Raw genomic sequence first — 25600 nt, 5'->3', positions numbered from 1 at the left:
GATCTCAGCTGAATTGCTGCTAAAAGCCTAAAAGCTTAACAAGACCTCTAGTTCCTGGCCCTCACGCCTTATATACCTTTCTGCTTCCTGCCATCACTTCCTGGGATTAAAGGCATGTGTCACCATGCCTATCTCTTTCCAGTGTGGCTTTGAACTCACAGAGATCTGGATGAATCTCTGCCCCAGAATGCTAGGATTAAAGGTGTGTGTGCCACCATTTTCTGACCTCTATGTATATCTAGTGGCTGTTCTGTTCTCTGACCCCAGATGAGTTTATTAGGGTGCACGATATATTGGGAAACACTATCACCACACCTTTAAGGACATTTTCCTTGCTGGTCAAGTTTGTGGTTCATAGGTGTTACAGTTACAGGTAGGACTATTGATTACTTTCAATAGGCTTTCAGCTCAGATCCAGTGTCTTGTGTCCAAAGTGTATAGTGTCTTCAGTAATAGGGACTAACCTTCAAATTTTGGAAAGCATCAAGATAAACAGCAGTAGCCGCTATTGTTTTGGGAATCACTTGGACTTCTCTGACCAACAACTCAAAACGAGGTTGAAGTTTCTTATACCTGATACTGGGAGTTTTGTTAGTTAGTCATTGGTTCTAAGTGGATGCATTATCATCCCCAGTAGCATAACCTTATTTTAAATGTGTGTGTTGGTTTTTTTTTTGTGTGTGTGTGTTTATATATATTATATGTAATTTTAGGTAAACATAAAATAATATTCCCTATGGTGGTTTCAAAACTCCTCAGTATATTTTTACTTCCTCCTTCTCTATTGTCTTGCATTATCTTGCCCTAATTATAGCACCCACATTTCCTCATTTCCCCTTTCATATCACCTGTATCCTGTTAGTCCCATCTCCAGAGCTATTTACACACCCCCATGGTACTTCTTTTAAAATTTCTGTTTTTTAAAATAATTTTTATTTTTTGAAATTAAAATTTAATGACATTATTTCCTTCAGCATTTTCTTTTCTCCAACCCCTCCATGTACCCCCTTGCTCTCTCTCAAAGCATGGCCTCTTTTTCTTTAATTCTTGGTGTGTGTGTGTGTGTGTGTGTGTGTGTGTGTGTGTGTGTTTGCATGTGAGTATTCCTAATACATATAAATACAAATGGCTCAGTCCATACAATGTTACTTCTATGTATATGATAACCAATTTGGGGACTCTCTCCTTGGAAGACTCTTTCTTTCACTCTCAACATTCCTTAGTTGCTTATAGTTCTTTGTCTAGAGTTGGGGCCCCATGATATTTTTTCCTTTCATGTTGGCTTATCTACTGATGGCGTCCTTGTTGAGGTCTTGTTTAGGCAGCCATGTTGATGAGATTCATTGGTGTAGCTTCTCTGACATGTCTAGAAGATGCAATCTCACAGCAAACTTCCAGTTTCTTTGGTTCTTATACTCTTTCTGCCCCCTCTTCTGCTGTGATCTCTTGAGCCTTTGGTGCAGTTGTGTTATAGCGCTATCAGTTAAGGCCGAGTAGCATGGGGCACCTGTTCTTTTTTTTTTTTTTTTTTTTTTTTTTGGTTTTTCGAGACAGGGTTTCTCTGTGTAGCTTTGCGCCTTTCCTGGAACTCACTTGGTAGCCCAGGCTGGCCTCGAACTCACAGAGATCCGCCTGGCTCTGCCTCCCGAGTGCTGGGATTAAAGGCGTGCGCCACCACCGCCCGGCTGGGGCACCTGTTCTTTGTATTTTGATCACTTGTGATTTTCTGTAACAGTCGCGGTCCGTTGGAAAGGGATGTTTTCTTGTTGATAGGTGAGACTTATACTTATCTGTGGGTAAAAGGATAAATATTTAAAATGTAATAAGGAATTATGCTGGTTTAATAAAGTGATAGTTGTATATTCTCCTCCCAGATTCATGACCTCACTATCCTCAAGTAGTTGGCTAGGTTTCTAGTACCAGGCATAATTTCTCTCTTGTTGAACAGGTCTTAAGTCCAATTAGAGAGCTGTTGCTTACTGCCAAGGTATTTGGGACACTATCGCACCTGTAGAGTTATCCTGTCTTGCTGGTGGTGGTTGTGACTCATGGGTGTCATGCCTGGGTAGGATTGCTTGTTGCTTCCCTCCTTTGGTACCTTGCATGGCATCTTCTTGTACTACGAAAGCTAGTCCTCATCAGGAAGGCTTTTGGGTAAGTTCCAGCTCAGGGTCCTGTGGGTCCTGTGTCTGAAGTGCAGGGTATCTTCAGCAATAGGGACTTACCTTCAACCTCTGTGAGGCAACAAATGGCAACAGCAATAACCTATAGTGGGAGTGCCTTGGACAGCCCTGACCAACACATCAAAAGGGAGCTACTTAGGCTTGGTGTTGGATTTGCTTTTAAATAGTCTGTGGGTCTTGCATTATCCACCCAGATGAAAAAAAAATATTTAAACTATGTATATGAATATACAGACTTATATGTATTATATATTATTTAAGTAAATAGATAATTCCTTGAGACAACCTTACTGTTATTTTTATCCTCCTTCCTCTTCTTTTTGTATTTATCTTTCACCTCCTTCTCTAATTAAAGTAACCCCCAATCTCTCCATTCCCCTTCAAATCACTTGTATTCTTTTAATGTTCCACTCCCATGGTTTCCCTTTACTTTTCTGAATTTGTGATTAATTTATACACTCAAATCTGAAGTTTTGGAGCTAGGAACCATGAGCATGAGAGAAACATGTTTCTCTTTCTGGATATGGTTACCTCACTGAATATAATATTTTCTGGTTCCATCCATTCACTTACAATTTCATTTTTCTTTACAGCTAAATAGTATTCCATAATATGTATGTATCACCTTTTCATTATCCATCCTTCAGTTGATGGACATGTAGGTTGTTTCCATTTCTTAAATATTGTGAATAGGGGGCAATGAACATTGCTGAGCAAGTATCTGTGGAGTCAGATATCAATTCCTTCAGTCATATATCAAGAAGTTGTATAGCTGGATCATATGATTAGACCTATTTTCAGCCTTTTGAGTATTCTGATTTCCTGAGTGCTTGCACCAGTTTGCAATCTGACCAACATTTTCCTCACATCCTCTCCAGCATTTGTTGTCAATTGTTTCTTGATCTCAACCACCTCAAAATTGTTATAATTTGCATTTCTGTAGTTTCTAAGGACGATAAACACTTTTTTTTGATATTTCTTAGCAAATTTTTCTTCTTTTGAGAACTCTCAGATCAGGTCCCAGAACCATTTTTTGAATGGGCTGTTAGTTTTTGACTCTTTGTTTGAGTTCCCTATGCATTCTGGATATGAATCCTCTGTCAGACATATAATTGGCAAAGATTTTTTCCCACTTTGTGGGCTTTCCCTTCACTCAATTGATTGTTTCCTCAGCTGTACAAAAGTTTTGTAATTTTATGAGGTCTCATTTTAAAATTGTTTGCCTAAATCCCTGGGCAAATGGAGTCCTTTTCAGAAAATCCTTTCCTATAATTATGTCATGTAGGGTATTGGCTATGTTTTTAAAGCAGTTTCAGTGTTTCAGGTTTTATATTGGGCCCTTGATCCATTTAGAATTAGCTTTTGTGCTGGGTGATAAATACAGTTCTAATTTTATTCTTTTTCTCATAGACTCATAGTTTTCTCCATCATTATCTGTGGAAAATGCTGTATTTTCTGCAGTGTATGGCTTTGATACCCTTGTCTAATCTCAGATGACTCTAGCTACATGGCCTCATTTTTGAGTCTTCTATCTTGTTCCATTTGTCTATTTTTCTGTTTTTGTTCAAGTAACGTATGATTTTTATTACTATAGTTCTGTAATATTTCTTAAAATCTAGAATGCTAATCCTTCCAACATTGTTCCTTTTGCTTATGTCTGCCATGGTTATCTTGGCTCCTTTGTGATTCCATACAAACTTCAGCAGTTTTTTTTTCTATAAAGAATGTTGAACATTTTGATGGAAATTGCATTGAATCTGTAAATTGTTTTTGGTAGAATGATCATTTTCACCATAATAATTATGCCATCCCAGAGCACAAGAAGATTTTTTCATTTTCTAGTATTTTGTCCAGTCTTTTTCTTTGGGGATTTAAAGTTTAAATTGTAGAGATCTTTCACCTCCTGGGTTATGTTTATCCCAAGATAATTTATTCAAAACAATAGAAACTGGGCCGGGCGGTGGTGGCGCACGCCTTTAATCCCAGCACTCGGGAGGCAGAGCCAGGTGGATCTCTGTGAGTTCGAGGCCAGCCTGGGCTACCAAGTGAGTCCCAGGAATGGCGCAAAGCTACACAGAGAAACCCTGTCTCGAAAAACCAAAAAAAAAAAAAAAAAAAAAAAAAAAAAAAAACAATAGAAACTGTGGAGCACTCCCAGACTACATCTATATAGGCAACATAATTCTAATACCCAAACCAGGTAAAGACATACACACACACACACACACACACACACACACACACACACACACACACACACACACACGACTACTGTGAATGGCAATATATCCATTTCTTTCTTACATTTATTAATGGTATATAAAAAGGCCAGTGATTTTTGTAACAATATTTTCATATTGCCATGTTGCTGAAATTTTCATTTTCAGAAATTTTCTGGTAGAATTTTTGGGATCTCTTATCTATATTTTTATGTCATCTGCAAATGTGGATAATTTGACTTTTTATACATTTTAATGTTCTTCTCTTGCCGTATTGTTTCAGCAAATGCTTTGAGCACTATATTAGAAGGAGTGGGGATTGTGGATAGGCCTATGTCATTCCTGACTTAATGGGATTACCTTAAGTTTTACTCTTTTTAGGGTTGTAATGGCTGTGAGTTTGTTATATGTAGATTTTATTTTCTTGAGTTATGTTCCTTCTATTCCTTCATTCTCTAGGATGTTTAACACACTGGATTTTGTCAAAAAAAATTTCTGCTTCTATTATGATGATAATGTGGCTTTGTTTTTAAGTACATTTGCATGATTAATATGTTGACCCATCTCTGCATCTCTAGGATAAAGCCAACTTGTTCATTGTGGATTACCTTTTTAAAATATAAGTCTGTATTTGATTTGCAAGTGTTTTATTAAGGCATTATTAAGGCATATTGGCTTATAGGGTTGTTTGTTTGTTTGGTGTGTGTGTGTGTGTGTGTGTGTGTGTGTGTGTGTGTTCACCTGGTTTTGGTATTAGAGTTATACTGCCTATAAAGATGGAGTTTGGGAATGCTCCTCAGTTTTTATTGTTTTGAATAATTTAAGAACTATTGGTTGCAGATTATGTTTGAAAGTCTGGTACAATTTTGCTGTGACTCCATCTGGGCTTGGCCTATTTTTGTCAGAAGCCTTTTTTATTAGTGTTTTACTTCCTCATTTGTTATGGATCTGTTGAATTTGATGATCTCTGTTTGGTTTAACTTTGGTGATTTATATGAATCTATTTTTCCATTTCTTTTAGGTTTTCCTTCTTAATGGAGTACAGATTTTTACAATATTACCTTGTGATTTTCTGAATGTACTTGGTGCTTGTTTTAGAATTTCCCTGTTCATTTTTGATTCTGTTGGTTTAGTTTAGCTCTTCCTCTTTTCTGTTTAGTTGAGCCAAGGATCTGTCATTCTTGTTTATCCTCTTAAAGAACAAGCTCTTAGATTCATTGATTCCTTTTAGTATTTCCTTTGTTTTTGTTTCATTAATTCCTGCTCTGATGATTTTATTTACTGCAATTGAGTGGGTTGGGGTTCGTTCATTTTCCCTTTTTCCAAATATTTGCGTCGCATCATTAAGTCATGTATTTGTTCTCTTTCTGCTTTTGTTTTTGTTGTTTTTTATTTTTTTGAGACAGGTTTTCTCTGTGTAACAGAATCCTGGCTGTCTTGGAACTCACTCTGTAGCCCAGGCTGGCCTTGAACTCATAGAGATCCTCCTGCCTCTGCCTCCCTAGTGCTGGGATTAAAGGCGTGCACCACCATGCACTCTTTCTGATTTTTTAGTGTAGGTGCTTAGAAGTATAAATTTCCATTGTAGGACTACTTTCAGTGTGACCCAAAGGTTTTGTTGTATTATGTTTTCATTTTCATTTAGTGCCAAGATTTTTGTTTTAAATTTATTTCTTAATTTCTCCTTTGACCTATTCATTAAATAATGAGTTGTTTAATTTCCATGAGTTTATGTATTCACTACAGATTTATTTGCTGTGGATTCAAGGTTTTATTTTATTATAGTCAGATAAAATATACAGAATATTTGAACTTTCTGAATTTGTTATGGTTTGTTTTGTGTCCCAGAATATAATCCATTTTAGAGAAGTTTCCATTGGCTGCTGGTTAGAATGTTTTGGTGCAATAATCTGTAGATACATTAAGTCCATTTGATATATGATGTTATTTAATTGTTATTCCTTTTTAGGTTTTGTCCAGATGAAATGTCTGTTGGAGAGAGTTGGGTTTTAAAACCTCCTAGTATTGGGGAGTTGATGATAATTTGTGTCTTTGTTCCAGTAATATACTTTTTCTGAAATTGCATGCACCACAGTTTGGTACATATATATTTGGTGTTACAATGTTTTTTGGTTGCTTGTTTCCTTGATTAGAATGAAGTGATGAGTTTTTAAAAGTTCTGTTCTCATTAGTTTTACTTTGAAATCTATATTATCAGATATTAAGACAGCAACACCTGCTTGCTTCATGGTCACATTTGTTTGGAGTACTTTTTTCCCATAAAGCTGAGTTTCTTTTTTTTCGTCTTCATTTTCTTTATTAAGAAATTTTCTACTCACTCTACATAACACCCACAGATCCCTTCCTCTCTCCCAAGCCATCCCCCATCCCCACATCCCCCAAATCAAGGTCTCCCATGGGGAGTCAAAGCTGAGTTTGTTGTAGACAACAGAAAATGGGTCTTGTTTCTTAATCTTATTTCCCAATTTCTTTTGATTAGAAAGTTGAGGCCAACAATATTTAAATCTATTAATGAAAGGTTTGTGTTGTATGTAGTAATTCTATTTTTCTTTTCATTTTTTTCTGTTTGTATTCTTAATCATACTTTGTATCAGTACACTATATGCTCATTTTTTTCTTGAGTGTCTTCTGTATTCTTATTCCTCTCTTCAGTCTAAAGTTTTAGTTTCAGTGGTCTGTTGGGCTGGATTTATTTTTTGGGGGGATATGAATTCTTTTAGCCTGTTGTATCATTTTCTTTCTTCTTCATCTATGGTAGATAGTTTTTCTGGGCATCTGTGCTCTCTTGGAACTCGGAGTGCTATAGCAGGCTTTTTCTTTTGGGCCACCAGCCAGCCCCCAAATCATGACAGAGACTTCTTTTTTAGTTATGAATGCTCGGTCTTATCTTATGCTTGTCCCGCTAGCTCTTATAACTTAACCGGTTTCTCTTCATCTATGTTTTGCCTTAGGGCTTTTTACCTGTCTTTCATTCTGCATGTCCTACTTGGTGTCTGACTGACTGGCAGCTGCCAGGCTGGCTGGCCCTGGATGTCTCCCTCTCTTTCTCCCTGTTCTCTCTTCTCTCTACTTCCTTGAGCCTAGATTCCTCCTCCTATTTATTCTCTCTGCCCATCAGCCCTGACTGTCCCTCTCCTGCCTAGCTAAAGGTTATTCAGCTTTTTATTAGACCAATCAGGTGCCTTAGGCAGACAAGACGAAACAAATGCAACACACCTTTACATAATTAAGCAAATGTAGCACAGACAAATGTAACACATCCTTACATCGTTAAACAAATGTAGCACAAACAATGTAACACACCTTCACACAGTTAAAGTAATATTCTGTAGCATAAACAAATATAATTCATCTTTACATAGTTAAAATAATGTTCCACAACAGAGTGCATTGCTCCAGGCTTCTGGCTTTCAAAGTTTTCCACTGAGAAGTCACTTGTTATTCTGATGAGTTTCCCTTTATATATACAGTCTTGTGGTTTTGTTTTTGTTTTTCTCTTTTGCTGCTTTCAATACTGTTTCTTTGTTCTGTTTATTTCGTGTTTGAACTGTGATATGCTGTAAGGAGTTCCTTTTCTAGTCTTGTGTATTTAGGGTTCTGTGTGCTTCTTGTAGGTGTATGGGTATGTCTTTGCTTAGTTTGGGGAAGCTTGCTTCTATAGTATTGTTGACTGTTTGGTCTTTGCTATTAACCTGGGATTCTTCTCCTACATCTGTGCCTATAATGGAAAGGTTTTTTTCTCTTCATGGTGTCTCACATTTCCTGCACAGTCCTTTCTCCCCTCCCCCGCCACCCCACCCCCACCCCCATGTATGTGTGTATCTGTGTTTAACTTTATGTATTCTTTGCTTCATGGTCTAATTCCTCTATCCTTATTTCTTACTTGATCCATTCTACTGGCAGTACTTTCCCCTGAGTTTTCAAATTTTGTTACTGAGCCTTTCAATCCCAGCTTAATTTCAACTTCAATTTCTCTTCAACATTTCTCTCTTTATTGAATTTGGTTTTCAATCCTGGATTGTCTTAGCCATTTCATTCAGACTTATATTTGTGTTTTCTTGGGGATCAATTAAGCATTCTCTTTGAATTCATTCTTTTTAAGTTTATTCAGCCTTTGATTTGTGTCTTCTTTAAACTCCTGAATTCTTTGATCAATATTATGACTGTCCTTTTAAGTTCTGTGTCCCGTGGTTCATCTAATTCTTATTGCAGAACATTTCTATAGGACTAGTGAATTTTGGGGGAACAACATGCTGTCTTGATATTTCATATTGTTTTTGTGATGAGACCTGGACATATGTGCTTCTTTTGTTGATTGTGGGTCTCATGTGGACACAGCAGGCTATGCTGGTCAATAGGATGTACCACTAGACACAAACCTGGAAGTTGTGAAGCAAACAGGAGAGGCTCACTAGTCTGAGCTGGGGCCCTTATTGTGAGTCCCAGAGTAATCTAAGAATATAAATTAGTGTAGGCAGTGTAGGATCAGGTAGACCGACTAGGCTGTGTTGTAGAACAAGATGTGCCATTCAGCCTGTGCCTGGAGGATGGATCTGTTGCCCCCCCACACACACCTACTGCCATGGGTTGACTGGAATGTGATGCTTGTGCTGAGGAGCACATACAGTTTATGTGTGTCTCTAGACCATGTGGGAGGGCTAGAGAGCCCTGGGTAGTGTCAGGTCTATGATTTGGCCAGTCCCAAAGAGAGGGAGAGCTAGAAGGAGGTTATGATTTCTGGGAAGCAGAAGGTAGGCAACTAGGAGGCTGTGCCAGGGAGTACAGGTAGGTTAGCCCTGCCTCTATGCTATTGGGTAGACTAAAGGTTCTCTGGGAGGGAGCAGTCAGTCAATGATCTGGCCAATTCCAAAGAGAGGGGCAGGGGCTGGTAGGCTATCATGATCCCTGGAAAACAGTCACAGTGACCAGAGTGGGGAGGGCTATGCGTGGGAGCTCAGATGGTTTTCCAGAGCGTCTCTGGCAGGAAAGCCCTATGGTCTGATGAGTCCCAAGGAGAGGGAGAGAGGCCAGGATAAGATCAGGGTCCCTGGAAAGCAGCTGAGGGGTGACCAGAGTAGGGTGGGAGGCTGTGCCAGTGAATGCAGTCTAGAAATCCTTGATATATTAATTGCTTAATCTCATTGGTTTTTGAGATTTTTATGAAGTATATACTATACCAAGTAGTGTTCGGTTATTGGGTTTAGTATGCTCTTGTATTTAAATTTTTGAAAATGTGTCTTTTAATTATACATTTTCATAATAATTGTTCTTATTTGTTCCGTCCCTCACTCTCTTCTCAGGCTCCCAGCACCTCTCTTTATGGTTCCCCACTGCCCACCAATGACCCTGCTTTTGTTTTCATGTCTCATGTGTTTTACAACTCTCTCTTGATTTTTTGAGACAAGATTTCTCTGTGTAGCTCTGGAGCCTGTCCTGGATCTCACTCTGTGGATTAGGCTGGCCTTGAACTCACAGAGATCCACCTGCCTCTGCCTCCTGAGTGCTAGGACTAAAGGAGTACACCACTGTCTCCTGCAGCTCTCTCTCTCTCTCTCTCCCTCTCTCTCTCTCTCTGTCTCCCTTCCTCCCTTCCTCCCTCTTCCCCTAAAGTCTCTTATTTCTCTTTCCATTCTTTTTTTAAAAATAAATTTTATCGTGTATATTTGAGGTTTACAATATAATGGTATGGGACACATATAGATGGTAAAATTATAATGAAACACCGTGGTCTATGATTAATCACATACAGTTAAAGCACTTAACTCTAGTTTTTGACAACAGAGACATATAGTTCAAAAACAAATGCCAGCCGTTCTTCTGAAAGATTCAGGCTTAGTTTCTCATGTTAGCTCTGCTGTTCACTGGATTGACCCTGTAGAAACCTTTTCTTGTGGGAGCCTTCATTTTCTTACCCGTAAAATAGAGGGCTGAATTAGTTCTGATAGCTCTTGAGTTTCCTATTATAATCACTTGTATGTGGACTCACTAATTTTCAGGCTCTTGAACCTCAGACAAAGTAAAAAAGAGCAACTTGGAGCCCTAGAACCTTATTAGATGCTTTGTCCCTTAATCAGTGGCCCTGGATTCCATCCCTTCTCTACCCTGACATCCTTTACCTAGTCCAGACAGGCAGATGCTGCCTTACATAAGCTTGACTGACCTACTTGAAGTACTTTTATTTAAGCACAACCACTTTTTTTGCAGACCTAGACCTGGTGCTCTCTCTCTAGGGCCCTGGGAGGAGGCTTGATTTTGCTTCTTATATTATTTCTCTTATATTCTGTTCAAGTCTAGTTTTTGATAATGTATCCATCTAAATATTTAACAAGATTTGAGAGGAAGCCTGAGGCCTGACCCAGTCGTTGCTCACTGAAATGCGTCAGCCTCTCTGTCATCCACCATTTACTGAATACTTGCTGGAAACCGAAGACTACTAGACTTTTGACAGGAGAAACATGGCCTACTACTGGTCATGAAAGACTGTTGACAAGGACTAGGTGTTTGGCCCAGTTTGGAGTTTCTTTTTTCTCTCCCAAGTCAATAGGCAGAGGGAAATCAAGGAACTACTGGAAAGCATCTTTTACTTTCTGATGGACTATTAAATGCCGTTTCCTCTTTGAGCAGGAGACACAGTCTCTTTGAAACTGAATACCAAGGTCAGGAACTTTTTTTAAACTTTGGTCTTAGGAGATCATATCAAGTAGACTTGAAGGTGATTTAAGTCGATGGACATATGTTTCTCCTCTCTATTCTCTAGATGTAGGAACATTACTGGGTTGAATAAATGATGTTCCTGTTCTAGCCACCTTAACCAGATGGTCACATTTGGACATTGGATCCATTAGTTTCTGTTCCAACCTGGCTGTTCCTCCTTTCCTTCCCCCACCTACAAATCTCTTTTCCCAGCAAGATTTTAACACGACATCTGTCAAATGGAAGAAAAAAAAATGACTTCTCCTTCTCTTTGCCTTGCCCACCCACCCTCTGGCTGTGGTGTTGATGATTATAGAGCTATGTATGTGGGTGGTACAGAGGACAAATTCTTCATGCAGTTCTAGCCCCCTCCTCCTACCCTTCTGGAAGCGTATAGGCTCTCTAGCCAGGAAACTCCAAGACTGAAGTTCAAATCACAGACTGGGAAAAAAAACTGAAGCCCTGAGGACTCTTCATAGTAACCCAAGAAAAAGAATTTAGAACCGGCTGTGGATTTTAAGGTCGTTTTAGGTTACCTAAGTGACTTGGCACTGCTGTATCTCCTCTGGCTTGCCTCTAGCAACAACCAGATTGAAGCTGGAAGCAAGCAGGTCTTAATGTCCTAGAGAGAAGGAAAAGCAACAGTTGTCATTTTTTCCTACATTCAAAGTGGCCTTTTCTTGCCTGTCATCTCTTTTTCTTTCTCGGATGACCACAAGATAAATATGTTGATCTGTAACAAAATCCAGTGTAAAATTGAAAAGAAAAAATCAAGAAGCCAACTAACTTTAACAAACCTGTAAGCTACTTGGATACATATTGTATAAACTGATTATTTGGCCACATACCGTGCTTTACAACCCGAGGGAGATGCTGACTCTCTTACTGATCCACTTGAAAGCTTGTCTGATTTTTGGAACTCATGTTAGTCACAGAAATTTCAAAAAGAGGTTAACAACAATACTGTTCATTGTAGAGTAAGCAGATGTTCTATAGCCATGGCACAAGTGATGTTATTTGTAGAATTATACTCTGCTTGATAACTTTAACTTCTCCTAGTTGTTATTTTCATCTTCTCCTAAGTAGAAATTACTAAAAGAGACAGAGGGAGAGAAGATAGTAGCTGGAGTTAGCAGCAGACAGATTAAAGAGCAGGTAACCCAAGATCACATAGGAAGAAGCAGTCTGTCTGTAGAGTATGGCTGCATCGTAGGCACAAATGTAAGACTGTATTTTCATGTAAAATTCAATTTGGCAATCCCAGCTTATATTGTAGTTCAGTGGTAGGGCACCTTGCTTAGTATATGTAAGACCCCGGGTTTAATCCTCAGCACCACATGAAGTAAAAGAAAAAAGAAAGTTCTTGCCCGGTTAGAAGCAAGGATTGGATTCAGAGATGGGACTAACTTACACAGAGTTTTAAGAGATTGATTGAGCGCAAAGAGTGATATCAGCAAGAAAAATTGAAAAATACATCAAGCTACTTCTTAAAGTAGCTGGAAGAAAAGGGAAGCATATGGAAGGTGGAAAACTAGTTAGAAAGCAGCTTGAGGTGATGAGGACCAGGTCTAAGAAGGGATAGTGGAGGTGAACAAAGATATATCTGAGAGGGAGATACAAGGAAGAAAGAAGTAAGTCCAGTAGAATTTTGTAAAGTAGGAAAACTTAGAAAGGAAAGGAATATGACACATTTTATACTTCATTGGAGATGACAACAGGCATTTGGAAGGATGGAACTGGAGGCATATGGGAGGTCTTGTCATGATAAAGAATGATTTCTCTGGGGACCTAAGCAGAGAACAAAAACCAAAATATTTATTGATTTTTTTTTTATGGGGCAGCCAAAGGCTAAAGTGTAAAACGCATTCCTCAGTTTTCCTAGCCATTCTGGGAAAATGCAGGCAGAAGCCTATGGTTTAATGTAATGCCATCTAGTCTCTGCATGGGTTCTCATTTTCCTCAGCAATGGACCATAAAAAAACATCCATTAAACCCAAAGAAATGGTAAAAAGCAATAAACTGCAAAAATTAAGCCTTTGTCCTTTATCCCTTGAAGAACTAATGTATTAATCTCAGCAGAATGCCCAAAGTGAGGGGGAATTGAGGGATCATGTTTAGTTTCAGTGTGCCATCTGACTGATTAAAATAGTAGAGAGGGGCTAGGTAGATGACGCAGTTGGTAAAGTGCTTGCCATATAAATATGAGGAACTGAGTTCAGATGCTAGCACCTGTGTTAAAGGTCAGGCTCTGTGCCACACTAATCTCATTCCTATGGCAGTGGAGACCGGAGGTCCTCAAGGTTTACTATGTAGCCATTTGTGAGCTTCACGTTCACTGAGAGACCCTATGTCCAAATAAGTCAGCAGGTAGAAGCTCATACTGTAACTCCAGTCCAGGTGATTCAGCAGCCTCTTCTGGCATTTGCAGGTACCCCCACCCATGTGCGTATACACACACACACACACACACACACACACACACACACACACACACACACACACACACACAGTTATTCAGTGAGTTAATGGCAAGATTTTTCCGGTAGCCATTTGGAGCCCTTTTTATATACCATGGTGATTCTTAGCTGTTGTGGTAGCAGCCTGGGTTATACCTTGTCAGAAAATGGGGACGGTTGTTCTTCAACACTTTTGGCTAAATAGTCAGTGTCTATTTACAAAGCTGTTTTAAAAGGATAGCTTATCTACTCTGAGAGAACATAAAATCCCAGCTTGTCTTCGATATAACTTAAAGCGAACCAGGAAATGGAACTTGGCTCTTGTTCGTGCTTAGCCGTTGAGAAAAGGGGCCATCTGAGGGGAAAAGGACAGATGAAACTTCATAGGGAGGTAGCAGCCTCCCTTCATAGCCTTCCTTTTCTTACTGTGTATATTTCTAGAAGGCAGACCTTGCTCAGTTACCATAACAACAGTTGGAACATTTGTTATTCTTTACAACACATAGTGGTTCATGTTTAAATTTAAAAAGTTATTTTATGTGATGGGTCTTTTACCTGCATGTATGTATGTATACCATGTGTGTGCCCGGTGCCTGTGGAGGTAACTAGAACTCTTTGGATCCCCCTGGAACTGGCATTACAGATGGTTGTGAACCTCCTAGTGGGCTGGGACTCAAACCCAGGTTTTCTGGAAGAGCAAGGAGTATTCTTAATTGCTAAGACACCTCTCCAGCCCCAGTAGTTCATTTTTTAAATGTATTCTACTTCTTGATATTAAACTTTAATGTTCTGCTAGCCAGTCAGGTTAATGACTAAATATCTACTTTGGGGGGTGAGTTACGTTGTTCAACTAAAGGGAAAGAACAAAAAGAATAAAACAAGTGGTACAGTTCTTGAAAACTGACTGAGTGCTCTGATACTAGGGTACTTTATCTTTTGTCATTGCAACCTGCCATTGGGCATACATCTTACATGACCATAAATATCCTCAGACATACACCAACCACTGATGAAAGCCTCATAGATAGGCAGGGAAGCCAAACTCTGTGGTAGCATAGGGATTTCTGGGGTGAGTGAGTCATCTGGAGATGAAAGAACAGTCCCTAGATGAGGGAAATCTACTAGGTTGTACTAACAGTGTCAGGATCATATGAGGACTTGTTTTAAATGCAGGGTCTCAAGCCCCAGTTCAGACCTACTAGATTAAAATAAGAAGCCGCTCTTCATCCTTTTATTCATATTCAAGAGCATCTTTAGTGTAGATATTGAAAGCACTATGTGCCCCACTTGTTGGTAAATCAAAAGAAGAACCAATATGTATTTGTTGCTGCATCCAGCATGCCTTGGGAATTGGAAGTTAATTTGTTAGATATCACAGGAGTGCTATTCCATAGCCTAGAAATATTTGTGTTCCATGCTAGAGTAACTAAGCACCATCTCCTAGCTTTATATTGGGATTTCAGGATGAAGAGTGGAGGCAATTGGGAATTAGGACTTTCCGTGGGAAGTGAGGCATAAAGTAGAAGGAAAATAGGGGATGGAATTCCTGGTACAGCCACTCCCAAATGACTTTTCTTGGCTTTATTTACAATGATCTGCTGCCAGCTTTATTTCGATTTGTTTCTTTGGCTATTCTTCTAGTCCCCATCTCCCTTTGTTATTAATTTTTGAGGTTTATGGCTTTTTCCTCATAATTCTATCCTCTGGGACAAAATTTCTTGGTTTCTACAATTTCTTCTAACTCCAAGAACTTTCTGTTTCTCTCTTCCTCTGACCTCTCTTGAAATTCCAACATATTTATATATTCAATTAACTATCCTCCATATTTAACACATTCAAAAGTATATTTGTCATTAATTCTTTTCCTTCAAAGTTTTCATTATTTCCTAGTATTGCTTATTTTTAATAACCTCACTTAGGATTGATATCCTTTCCTCAAAATCAACTTTGACTCCATTTTCTTCAAATTAAATTCAAGCCTCTTCACATATAACTCAAGTTTATTTAACCTCATTCTTCAGCCTCAAATACCCTGCTATTTCCCTCAGCATATGTTACTATCTTATCCTTTAAATTATACTTCAGTGCTCCATAAAACCTTTTGTGGATTCCAATAGCTATGCATAATACCTCCTACCCATGAAGTCTTCTAGGCTATTAAATCCAAGACTGTCCAGGCATTGTATATCCATCATGTTAATCCGCCCTTTCTGTAATCGTACCTTTTGAAGCAGATATTATCCTGTTTCATAGATGAGGAAACTGAAGTTCAATGGTGGATAGTTGGAGTCTATTGCTTTTGGCTTTTGTAAAATTGTACTCCCAGTATCCCTATTGCATGACGACAACTCCGTTTTGGTTTGTCCCTTTGACTTTTCCATTTTCACCTAATATCATCACTATTAGTTTCTAAAGTAGAAAATCCAGAATCAAAGGTAGGTTTTCATGTTGTTTGAAAGGCTTTTTGATCTTTAAGTATGACTAACCACAGTGAGCAGATCTGTGCACACAGCAGGTCATTGAATGCATGCTGGATTAAAAATGAATGTGTAAGGTACATAAATGTATGAAAACCTTGTAGCAAATTAAAATTTAATTCTGTATAGAAAAGGAATACATAGAACCAATTTTTAGCCCAAATTTAATTTACTTTTATTAAAATACCCAGAAGATAGGAGAAGAGCATTCTTTACTCTGACAGGTATTTATGGTAAACGAGCATAGGAATCACATATAGTTTCAAGCCCTGCTGGATTCATTATATTCCTCACACTTCTGCATACACAACAGCTAGTTCTTGGCTCAGTGTTTGATAACTCATGCAGAAAGTAGGAGTGTAGAACCACATAGCATAGCTTATAAGTTAAAAGTAGATTCTCTAGGGAAAGGCTATATCTGCATTTGAATTTTGTTTTCGTAGATGGTGTCCTGAACAGAGGGCTGATATTCAAAGCTAACAAACTGTAGATACTTGATCAGAATCTGGGAATATAGTTCAAACCATAAACCCTCATGGTCCTCTAGGCTTGGTCTACCTGGGCTTATTGTACTAATTTAGCAACATTCAGTTGGGACCCATCTTTAGTCCTTATCTTATCTATAAATGTTGATTTTACTAAGACTACTTTTCACATCACGTTTACAGAATACTTGACAGAAACAAGGTAGGGGGGAATTTATTTTGGTTCATGTTTTTTAAGGGTATAGTCTTTCTTAGCAAAGAAGGCATGGAGGCTGGGTCGGCTCTTTCTATAGCAGCAGGAGCATGGAGAGCTTGGGCTGTCATTAGAAGTGTGTTTAAATTTTCAGGGTCTGCCTCTAGTGACCTGCATCCTCCATCTAGGTCTAATGTCCTAAAGGCTCCATAAACTCCTTAAGACTGCACCAGGAACTGAGATCAAGTTTTAAAACACATGAACCTGTGTGTGGCATACCATATTCAAACCATTACAACCAGTGACTAACAATTCTTTCTCCACTGAGACCAGAACTAGCAAAAATTGATTATTGTTCTTTGGAAGAAAACAAGATCAACGTAAAAAATGAATCTTGTCAGAGAGGAGATTAAAATCTCCTTCCTCAGGGTTCTTTAAGACCATCTGTTTTTATGACAGCATTCTGTAAGTTCAGTATAAGTGAGCCTGTATTAATAATATGGTTTGATGGTTCTGAGGTCTAAAGGCCTGTTTCTGTAATTTATTCATTGTTATTGGCTGAAAAACAAGTTTAATTCACTGAACCTCAGTTTTCTCATCTTTAAAATATGGGCAATGGTGAAACACAGCTTATTTAGTACAGATTGTGCAATATGGTAGGTGAGAAAACCATTTGTGAACAGAAAATCACAAAGTATTTGAAATACATTATAGAAGGTCTGCTGGAGATTTCCAAACTGAGATTTTCCTGTGCCTGGCTTTCTGTGGAGAACATAGAGGTTAGAGTCCTGAGCAAAGAACTATGTCTTAGATAGGGCCTAGGGGATTAATATCCTTTAACCAAGTCAAAAGTACAGTGTATATTCATATGCATGTGTTCATATGTGCGTGATGTTCTGCATATTCATTTTTTGGCTGGACTGAGCATCCATTCTCTGGACAATGTATTATATGACAGGTCTATTGGACAAGATAAATAATCTACAAACGAAAGTTTCTGTTATCTTTGAAATGTTTTATCTTTGGTCTTATGGAACTATGATTTCCTTAGGCAGACATTTCTTCTTCAAATAGGCTCATGGAAAAACTTATTTATAAATGACACATTCAGTAATTCAGTATGGAGAGAGTGTTTAAGTCTTTTTGCTAGGCAGGCCATATGTTCTCCAATTCTAAAATGTGCCTCTACAAATGCTGGGAAGACAAGTAGTTAGAAGGTGGAAGAGTTCCTGGTAAAAATGAATATATAACAGTGGTCAGTAGCTAGAGAGAGGCAGTCTATCTCCTACTCCTTCCTTATCTATGTGTTTAAATGGGTACCATGACGATATGTGTTATTTGTTCATGTGCATGTGGTAATGAAATAAATGTTTGCTTTCTGTTGTGTAGAGCCCAGTCCTATTTCTACAAAATTTGGTGACCCAGGTTAAAGTCAAGGACTATGCATACCCTCTGCCTTACTGAGGGATCTTTAGTTTGTGGCCTCATTTCTTCATTATCAGTTTTATTTTTTAATCTACCAAATGAAGCCAACACAGATTCCCTAGTTATGATACAGGCCAGTTGAATAAATTTTTTATGCACCTAAGCCAGGATTGAGTTTATCATTCACAGCACATCATAGGAAGCCATACTTTTCCATACTCATGATCTAGTTAAGTGGAATCAAGCATGGATGAGGGAAGGAACCATAGGACTGGGGTCTATCATATTTGAAGAATGCCATACTCTCTTATGACTTGGGAAGGCATAAGGCATATAGCAGAGTTGAATAATGTACTACCAATCCTCAGTTGGTCAGTTTCAAGAAGGAGAGGAGAAGGAGAGGAACATGAAGAATGGAAAACAAATACGCCTGCATTTCATTTCCATCATCGATACTAGCCTTTCTACTTTACAGATCCAGGGCTGCTTTAAAGCACCAAGGAGAGATAGAAGAGAGCTTTGTTTATTTGTTTGTTTTCATTTTGGGAAGAGGAGTTCATGAAAATAGATGAAAGCATGATGCTTTGTTCATATTCACATGTTGGATTATTCCATGCACTGGCTAATATAGAAATGAAAGCATTGTTTGTCTCGTAGTCTGATACAGCTTGCATGTTGGTGTCATTTCCCCTTACTGCCACATCTTACCACTGGAACATGTAAGCTTTTCCATTAAAAGTAGAGCATTTGGGATGAGGGAATGCTTAAGTAGACTAGTCAGATGTATGGACTGAACACATTCTCATTTTGTCTCCTAAGCTGATCACTGGAGATTCCATCGTTAGTGCTGAGGCAGTATGGGATCACGTCACCATGGCCAACCGGGAGTTGGCATTTAAAGCTGGCGACGTCATCAAAGTCTTGGATGCTTCCAACAAGGATTGGTGGTGGGGCCAGATCGACGATGAGGAGGGATGGTTTCCTGCCAGCTTTGTGAGGGTGAGTGTCAACCTTCACTCTGCTCTTCTCTCATTGGCTGCCTAACCCTGGCTTTCCCTACACGCACTCTTGTTTTACTCATTCCTCTCTTGGTGGGTTTTCTTTTGTCTTTTTATTTCTTTTACTCTTTCTCCCTCTCTGTCTCTTCATCTCCTTCTTTTGCTTCACTCGTACCCCTTTCTTAAATCTCTGCCTTTCTAATCTTTAGACCTTTCTTTTATCTCTTGTTTATTTTGGTTGCATTCTTTGCTGTTCACCTTTTCATAAGTCACTTCCTATGTTTGATCCTTTTCTTTCTAGATTTGACTTGGATGGTTTTGAAGTCTTTTTCCCCCAATCTCTATGTAGTTGTGATTTTTTTTGCCTTCCTTTTCCCATCTACTTTCTTATTTTCTATATCCCCCTTTTTGATCCTTTCTTCTTCTACATCCTTCTTATCTCTTCCACTCTTCAGTTTTCCTCTATTCTCTTCTCTTTCTCCTAACATCAACTATACTTCTTTCCTTTTTCTTTGAAAGAAAGTATGAACACCATTATGTACTGTTACAGTCTTCAGCTGTTAATGTCAGCGTATGTACTCCCTGTTCTCTAGGTACAGAAGCTTACTTATTGCAGGTCTTACTTCTTATACCAAAGTCAAATGGCTGGGATCCAAAACATGCTATGCATGGGAACAGGAAGCCTGTAAAGATTTTGAAGGCTTTGGATTGATTGTTTGATGCTTTACCATAATGAACCTGGACATTAATAATGGTGCTCTGTGAGGCCTCTGTTTCCACCAGATCAGCTTTCAGCAGGTTCCTGTGGGGGATTATCACTGACCATAGGTTCCAGCTCTTGGCTTTCCTTGAGGCTGTTAGTTTGAATTTGTTCTTTGACTATTGGAAGGGCCAGCTTTCCCTATCTGCAAAGTGGTCTTGGCAATTTTTTTTTTTTTTTTTTTTTTTTTTTTTTTTTTTTTTTTTTTTTTTTTTTTTTTTTTTTTTTGCCAAGGGGGACATCACAGTGAATGAGAGACAATGAAAATTTCTTTATGGGAAGACAAGTAGCAAAGGGTTATGGCCACCCTTGCTATAACCTATCACTTTCTGTCAGTTCCTTTTTAGAATGTCCTGTTTTTCTTTTATAATTTTTTAAAGAAATTCTTTGAGACTTTCATACATGCATATAATGGAAGGTCTTTATTCTTTTCAGTACTGAGGAACCCAGGGCCTCATACATGCCAGGCAAGTGCTCTACCAACTAAGTTATATCGCCATCTTTATTGTTGCTGTCTCCTCTAAGTATTCTGAGTCCCAAACAAAAGGTTAAGAGGGGCTTGGGATTTGGGAGATCGAAGGATCTAAAGGTTGTTGGCCTTATGACATGTATTTTGAAGTGAGGAGAGAAGCATTGGAGTTATTTGGATTGCAACTTTACTAGTTCCTACCAATATGTTTTTTACTTTTTATTTATCTTTTTAGCAAGGTTTTCAACTGAAACATAGGAATCACAACAGACTTTCTCTAAGAATTTAATGAGCTGACACATGCTAATAAAGATTTAATAAACTATTTGACAAGTATAAAGTAGTTGAAAAATGGCTACTTATGCTTTAGTTTTCATCATAAATATAGCTGTGATCATTTTTACCATCTGACTAGTTCTACCAAGCAAGGTTCACACATCAAGACTGGTCATATTAGTTGAAAGAGAAACATCCTGCAGAGTCTATCAACTTATAAAGCACAGTTAACCAATTGATAGGATTTAGGTGTTGGCAAGACCCTGAAGCAGGGAAATGGATAAAATTGCCTCTTCTCGCCTTCTACGCTGAGTGTTTTCTAATGAAATATCTACTTGTTTATTCTCTGCTTATATAGCTTATTTTGTTAATGCCTTGAAATGTTATCTGTGTCCCAACCCAGCTTTACTGGTTGATGAGTCAGTCCCTAGAGTATTCAGAATGAGCTCATCAATAACCACAAGACTTAAGAACTAATGTGAATCCCCGTGCACATAGAGCTTGTGCCTCTTGTGCTGACCACCCTCTCTTTTTAAAAGAATGATTAAACCACACTCAAATATTAATATGTTTTGTTTTCAGGGAGATAGACCACGGGATGAGAAGGAACATTGAACAAGCAGGATGACTTAGGGAAGTGAATGGCAAGGTCAAGGTTTAGAGAATGACCATGAACAAGCACTGATGGTTTTAAGTCAAAGGTTAAAAGGAGTGGTATTTCAGGCACATATCCCTGGTAGCCATTTTGTATAGAATCACAAAGAAACAGATTAATAAAACTCAGAATCCAAATTAAACACCACCACCCCCTCTAAATCACCCAATCCATTTATGGTCTAGTCATCGAGAATAGACAGTTTTCCAAAGAAGACATGAAAATAAACAGTTAATAAATATTTTTTTTTCCAAATGTTCATCATTCTCAACCATCAGGAAAGTGTAAGTCATTAATAAAACTCCTTTAAAATAACATCTCTCCCCAGTCAGAATGGCTAACATCACACACATACACACACAAACAACAACGAACCTCAATAAATACTGGTAAGAATGTGAGGAGGAGGAACTCTATGCTGCTCGGGAATGTGAACTATGGAAATGAGTATTAAAAATGAAACATAGAACGTTTATCTAATCCTGGATATATACTTGTGTTTGTTAGTTTTCATGACTGTCATCCAGTAACTGACAAGAAGCAACTTAATGGAGAGTTGTTTTGTTTTGTTTTATAGTTTGAGGAATGTAATCCATCACGGCAGGGAAGGCACATGTTTTCATTTGCTTTCTGTTGCTGTGATAAACACCAGACTAAAATGCATTAGGGATGGTATTTCATCTTGTAAGTTTTAGGCCTTTATTGAGGGGAACCAGGACAAGAACTTATGGCAGGAACCTGGAGGCAAGAACTGAAGCAGAGATCATGAAGGAATGCTTCTTACTGGCTTGCTCAGCTTGCCTACTTATAGAGCTCAGGCCCAATGGCCTAGTGATGACACCACCCACAGTGAGCTGCCCCCCCAACATCGATTTGCGATTAATAAAATACCTCACAGACAAGGCCACAGCCTAGTCTGATCTGGGAAATTCTTGATTTGAGATTCCCTCTTCCCTGGTGGCTCTAGGTCTGATTTAGTTGAAAACTGAATCTAACTGTGGCAGCATGACAGCAGAAGCATGAGATAGCTGTTGTCCCCAGTGAGAAAGCAGAGAAAGATTAATGCTGATGCTAAGTTAACTTTCTCTTTTATTCAGTTCAAGAGCCTAGCCTATGTCATGGTGCTGCTTTCATTTGAGGTGGGTATCCTCTCCTCAGATAAACTTTTCTGAAGACTTCCTCATATACATCCCCAAAAGTATATTTTCATAGAGGGAGACCAGCCACCATAATATCCAAGCACTCTCAACTCTACCACAAAGATATGTGCATATCCACATTACTATTGTGCTGCACTATTCATAATAGAAAAAAAATAGAACCAGCCTTAATGTCTTTCAACAGATGAACCCATAAAAAATGGGAAGAAAGCATACACAGAATGAGATTTTATTTAACTTTAAATAAGAATGAAATTTGCAGGAAAATGAATAGAACTAGAAAGCATTATGTTAAGTGAAATAAGCCATACTCAGATACATAGGAACATGTGTAGTTCATGAAACTAGAAAAAGCACCATGGGAGAGGAAGAAGAGCTCTTAAGGGGGCTATGAGAAGAAAAAGAAGGTAGTAGAATATGTATGACATGAAAGCAAAAGGGTATATATTAGGGCAAGGAAGATGAACAGGAGGAGCCAGAGGGTAGGAGAGAGGCTTGGAGGAGGAGTGAATATAGGAATAAAGTATGTATGAAAATACTATAATGATACCTGTTACTTGTATGCAAAATAAAATAAACAACTTTAAGCCCTACTAAAATTCAAGCTAGCTTAATAAGACTCATTAAAGATAAGGAAATTAGAATTTTCTTTTTTCTTTTAAAAAAAAAACACCTAGGTAAGTGGTTCTCAACTCCATTGGAGGCTGCATATTAGTTATTTATATCATGATTCATAACAGTAGCAAAATTACAATTATGAAGTAGCAATGAAAATAATTTTATGGTTGGGGTTACCACAACCTGAGGAACAGTATTAAAGGGTCACAGCATTAGTAAGGTTGAGAACTACTGTTCTAGTTGCTTTTATGTGATAGCTGGTATATAAAAATGTTGGTTATTATGTTTCTACTAGAAAATATACAGTGTAATAAAAGACACAGGTATAGTTAAAATTTTCTAGTAGTCACAAAAAAATAAAAAGTTACAAGTGAAGTTAAATTTCATATATTCCAGTATATTCAAAATATTATAGAATATCATACAATATCACTATAAAATTAATAATTATATGTTATTACATTTTTTGAAATATGGTATGTATTGTATATGTAGTAGATATCTCAATTTATATTAGTCACATGTCACTAATTATTACTTTCTGAATAATACAAGTACAAGTCTAGATTGAATAGTATAGTTACAGACCTGCAGTGTTAATGCAGAGCATAAGTTATAACTTAGAAGTCTAATATTTTCTACAATATCAGTGTTTATTCTTTGCATATTTAAGGTAGTATCCCATGTCTGCTTCAAACTATAGTCTGCATGAACTTTTTTTTTCCCCTTTGTGATCTCTTTTGTTGTTTTAAGCAGAGTCAAGTGGTTTCAGCATCACTATTGGGGACTATTGAGGAATCCCATGGAAATGTAGGTGTCAGCTACAATGCTGTTGCTAGTTAAAGAACTGATATTAGGCTGTTTAATGATTGATAGTATTATTGGCTCCAAGACAGATCTTTTAATTCTCATGAATATTTATGCTTGTGTTTAAATTTATAGTACCATTGTGTTATAGTCAAGGGATTCCATGGTGAAGGTTACTAAGTTTCTTTTCTAGTAAATCTCAAAAATTAGAATTTCTATGTCCATTCTTTTATAATGATTTTAGTTGATGGTAGAATGGTATTGTGAAAGCCAATACTGCCTGGGTTAGGAAATGCTACTAGTGTGATATATGATAATGGGCCTTTATTTTCTTGTTTGTCTCTGAAACACTATCTAGAGTCTAGTCTAGGTCTAGGTAGAATATAGAAATAGTACATTTAAGTAAGCTGGTGAGTGGGAAATTTCCTGGAAATGAATATATATTGCAGAATGGTTGCCCAATTTGTTGAGACTCACTAAAAGCTGAGATTCCGTAGTATCTTAAGAACAGATACCTAGGTTAAGTGACATACAATGAAAGTATGGTAAGGAAGAAAAGGCTTCCTTCAAATGATATATCAAATTGATACTTTTGTACGTCATCAAGCTAAACTGATGACTGACTTAGTGAGAAATCTCTATTTCTTACCCGGATGTCTCATTTTTTGTGAACATTCGAGTCCTAGGATGAATAATCAAGGGTATTTTGTGTGGTTCTGTTCAAAATTAGACACTTGTTAGCATGTTTTAAAAAAGGGTGGAGAATCTGAGAAACTGAAATTCTTGCCTCAGTTCTGTCATTAGATGAACCACTCAACCATCTTCCTCTGCATCTTCAAAGCTCAAGCTTCCTCCTTGTAAACTGGGTATAATGAGTTTTGTGGAAATGCTTTTTAAGTTGTAATATTCAAGGTACATGAAAATAGAAACTACGTGCCATTGGCTTCTGTGAGAGGTTATGAAATATATGTCTTCTCTCTAGTCAAATCTGTATCTCTCATTATTTAAATTTTTATTCTTGTATGTATTTGTTCTTGATTTCATTTCTTTTTGTAATGAGAAATTTGGCACTATGAGAGCAATACAATAGTCAATGTGCCTTCTCACCAATTGGTCAGGTTCGGTGAATCAGATCATGCTGAATATCAAGGCCCACATCTGGCTGTAGAAATCTTTACCTGCTTTCCTGGGCTTGTTTCCCTGGGAGCTGAGAACGATCTGCTGGCACATGATTATGTTTCTAAGTAGCCTGTGGTAGGTATTTTTTCCCTGCTAGGGACCTATTTCAAGTCATTCAGTCTATTTTCCTTTGATGCTGTGTAGAAAAGGAGCCTTTGTGCTGACATTTGGCCATGGCCTGCCGAGAGCATATGTTAGGGCAGTTTTTATATAGGATACAAAACACCTTGTTATTAATGAGTGGTGAGGTTTGTGTCACAAGGCATGGATTTGTTCAAAAGTAAATAATTGGCCAGCAAGATGACTCAGCTGGGAACAGCGCTTACTGACATACATAATGACCTGTGTTTGATCACTTGAACCCACATGGTGAAAGGAGATAAACACCTTCACTTTGGCAACTTGTTTTCTGTCCTCCATACACATGCATGTGTACTGCCCCCAACTCACTCCCCAACAAAACCTAATACACACACACACACACACACACACACACACACACACACACAAGTTGTATAAATTTTCC

General features: G+C 38.0%; 1 protein-coding gene across 11 annotated transcripts in view; it reads left to right on the top strand.

Moving 5' to 3' along the window:
• The window catches only part of Arhgef9 (Cdc42 guanine nucleotide exchange factor 9), a 161668-nt gene that overhangs the window by 48778 nt on the left and 87290 nt on the right, over positions 1–25600 (top strand). For 7 of the 11 annotated variants that reach the window (XM_028861411.2, XM_028861417.2, XM_028861415.2 and 4 more), the window contains exon 2: positions 18972–19151. The exons of 3 other annotated variants lie outside the window; for them this stretch is intronic. In XM_028861411.2, the coding sequence (XP_028717244.1) occupies positions 18972–19151 (180 nt within the window). Of the gene's footprint in view, positions 1–15488; positions 18872–18971; positions 19152–25600 lie in introns of those variants that run through there. One more of the 11 variants, XM_037198823.1, reaches the window with a different exon arrangement.

This window comes from Peromyscus leucopus, chromosome X, assembly GCF_004664715.2.
Source record: "Peromyscus leucopus breed LL Stock chromosome X, UCI_PerLeu_2.1, whole genome shotgun sequence".
NCBI classification, from domain to species: Eukaryota; Metazoa; Chordata; class Mammalia; order Rodentia; family Cricetidae; genus Peromyscus; species Peromyscus leucopus.
The sequence above is the reverse complement of the archived record's forward strand: the minus strand, read 5'-3'. Positions and strand labels throughout refer to the sequence as shown.